Raw genomic sequence first — 2952 nt, 5'->3', positions numbered from 1 at the left:
GATCTGATGGACAAACCAGAGTGTATATATAACTTTGATGAGACAGGAGTACAAACTGAGCATGCTCCGCCATACATTGTAACAGCTATGTCCAGAACAGAAGCAATCAACTCAACAAGGTCTTCTATAACTACAATACTTGGCTGTGGGAATGCTCTTGGCACACAAATCCCACCATTCTTTGTATTTAAAGGGCAAAGAATGAGGAAAGAACTCCTTGAGGGATCAACACCGGGCTCTAGTGGCACAGTTACTGATTCCGGTTGGTCAAACTCTGATGTGTTCCTTGAATATCTACAGGAACATTTCATCAAATATGTACAACGTGGAAACAAGGAACAGCCATTGCTACTTATTTTTGATGGACACAGGTAAACAAATATTTAATGTACCTTTTTTAATAATGGTTTGAATAAGTTAATTGGACTTCAAAGTAAATGGTGTACTTGTTGATTGTTAATAAGATTTTGAAATAACTTTTTTTTCATTTTTAATGCATTTTATGTAACAACCATTATTACTTTTTACTGCAGATCACACATCAACATGCCAGTTATTGAATGGGCACAACACAACAACATTTTGCTCTTTGTGTTACCAGCACACACAAGTCATGCACTGCAGCCACTTGATGTTGGCTGTTTTGGCCCGTTGCAAAAGATTTATGAGTGCCATAAATTTCTCAGAGAATGCCCAGAGACAAAAATCACTCGGTATAATGTTGCAGCGCTTGGGTCTTCATCTTATGTCAAGGGCTTGTCTAATTCAAACTTGAGGTCAGCATTTGAGAAGACGGGCATATACCCTTTCAACCCAAGTGCAATCAGCGATGACCAGTTTGCACCATCAAAGCCTTACTCAGATGAATTGAAACTCACTGAAACCCAAGAGAGTACTGCAAATTGCCAACATGGAAATGAAAACACATGTAGGGAATTCTTCAGAGCAGCAGAAGAGTTTGTGGAGAAAAAAAAGGTGACATATAACAGTAAAAAACACAATAAAGGTATAAGTGGTGTTGTAGCTGGAAAGGAAATAACAAATCATAACATTGTAAATGAAATAGCTGAAATTCAAAAGTCAAAGCCTAACAAGCAAAAGCAGAAAATGTCAAAGAGTCTGCGTGCATCTAGTTCAGAACCGAAGAAAAGGATGACAAGTAAAGTACCCTCTGTGTCTGAACATGTTGAAAGAAAGAAAAGAAAACTTGACTCTGCAGCTTCATCACAAAAACCAGGTATAAATTGTTAGCAATAAAATGTAATTTTTAACTTAATTAAAAATAAATACTAATAGAAAAAATATAAATGCTCAATAATTTAACTATTGAAATAGGTTTAAATAAGGGAATACATTTATTTTCAAATATGATAGAAGTAAAATCTTGTTTAATCTTTTGACCAGGTCCATCTGGATGCCAGATTATTCCAGTTAGTGACAGTGAGTCTGATCTTTCAGCTGAAGAGGAGATGTCTGCAGATGACTTGTGCTGTGTATGCAAGCAATTCCAGCCAAAGGAAATGAAAAACTGTGTATCTCTTGTATTTGTCAAGTGGGCTAAATGTGATGTTGAAGACTGTCCACACTGGACCCACTTGAAATTCTGCTGTAACACTTCAGTTATCAGATTGAATGACACCTTTTACTGCCCTTGTCATAACAAGCCTAACACTGAAGAATAAACTCAAAACTGTTTCAAAAGTCATAATGCTTACAGTCATGTAACATTTCAATGACAATATTGAATACCTATGTTGAACCTAACTGTAGTTTATGTTTTGTTATAAGCAATTTCATTGGTGGTTCGAAAACAGGTACTTGTTTATGACGCCATATTGGTTTCACATGGGTTTGGAAAATGCAATTTATTCTGCATGCTGTTATGCAGACTTTTTTTCTTGAGCAGGAATAAATGTGAGAATGAGTACTTTACATGTTTGTTAAACCTTATTATGTTGACAAAATATTTAAATGCAGATAAACCTGGCATATTTCTTAGAGGTCCGAAAACAGGTATTTCCACGGTAGAAATTATATATAGAAGAACAGTAACTCTGTATGGCACGGCCGCGATTGACCTTGACCGTTGACAAGTTGATGTTGTTTTAGTAAAATCATCGGAAAGCAAAGGAATTAACGCATTTGTAAGACAGCAGTTTGTTGTAGGATTATTTAATCTATCTGCAAGATAAAGGAATTAACAGGAAACGGACTAAAGCGGAAGTTTTAAAAGACATTTCTGACATCGTCTAAATTATCTGATGATTTTTCGAAAGGATGGAACTTAAAAGTTTTTCAAAACCAGTTCATAACCTGTATAAATGAGCTTCTGTGTTTTGTGATTCTGTCAAAATACATTTCATTTTTCATTTTATGGCTGGTATTAATCAACTATAATCAAAGCATGAAAACCAGGGAAGATTTCAGAATTCCAGTCTGCACTGTAACTGTAAGTAGCTTTATTATAATATAAAATCTGTGTCAATCAGTACAGTGAGGATGTAAAAGGTAGTCGGCAAGATAAAATCGTTACACTAGATTAATACCGGGTTTAGGGTGTGAGAGTAGTCATGCAAAGGTTAAGATTAATTAAGAAAATGGAGGATATTTGGATGTTTGCAGTGTGATATATAAATATATCATCACCGATAAGGGGACAATTGAAGATTTTCACGAAGGTGGAGCTGGTGTGAAAATATTAGAATTATCGCCCTTATCGTTGATGATACCTTACGATATCTCACTGCAAACAAACACATTTTTCTTTGATTATGTTAATTTGTGAGGATCAACGAATTTTCTGTAAATTACATGCTTATGCTTAAATGTTCAAATAAGTCCAATACTACAGTCGAAATACGTAAACAAATGTTAGATATCTAAAATCATTGGAAACGAAGCAACAGAATTAAATATCATCATGGAATCAATGGAAATATTGGTCTAGGAGCT

General features: G+C 35.0%; 1 protein-coding gene across 1 annotated transcript; it reads left to right on the top strand.

Annotated features, from left to right (window-relative positions):
• Window positions 1–51: 51 nt before the first annotated feature.
• On the top strand, window positions 52–2399 carry LOC128554006 (uncharacterized). Its single transcript, XM_053535209.1, has 3 exons — window positions 52–371; window positions 534–1237; window positions 1405–2399. Exons 1-3 carry the CDS (start codon window positions 88–90, stop codon window positions 1680–1682), a joined length of 1266 nt encoding a protein of 421 aa, XP_053391184.1. The 5' UTR covers window positions 52–87; the 3' UTR covers window positions 1683–2399.
• Window positions 2400–2952: the final 553 nt, after the last annotated feature.

The sequence above is a fragment of the Mercenaria mercenaria genome, unplaced genomic scaffold, assembly GCF_021730395.1.
Source record: "Mercenaria mercenaria strain notata unplaced genomic scaffold, MADL_Memer_1 contig_463, whole genome shotgun sequence".
NCBI classification, from domain to species: Eukaryota; Metazoa; Mollusca; class Bivalvia; order Venerida; family Veneridae; genus Mercenaria; species Mercenaria mercenaria.
This window is presented reverse-complemented; position numbering and strand designations above follow the sequence as displayed.

Excerpts from the sequence above, each read along its gene's own strand:
- LOC128554006 (XM_053535209.1), top strand. The coding sequence starts at position 88 with ATGTCCAGAACAGAAGCAATCAACTCAACAAGGTCTTCTATAACTACA. Across the intron at positions 372-533 it reads CTTATTTTTGATGGACACAG|ATCACACATCAACATGCCAG; the intron begins GTAAACAAATAT and ends TTTTTACTGCAG. Across the intron at positions 1,238-1,404 it reads AGCTTCATCACAAAAACCAG|GTCCATCTGGATGCCAGATT; the intron begins GTATAAATTGTT and ends TCTTTTGACCAG.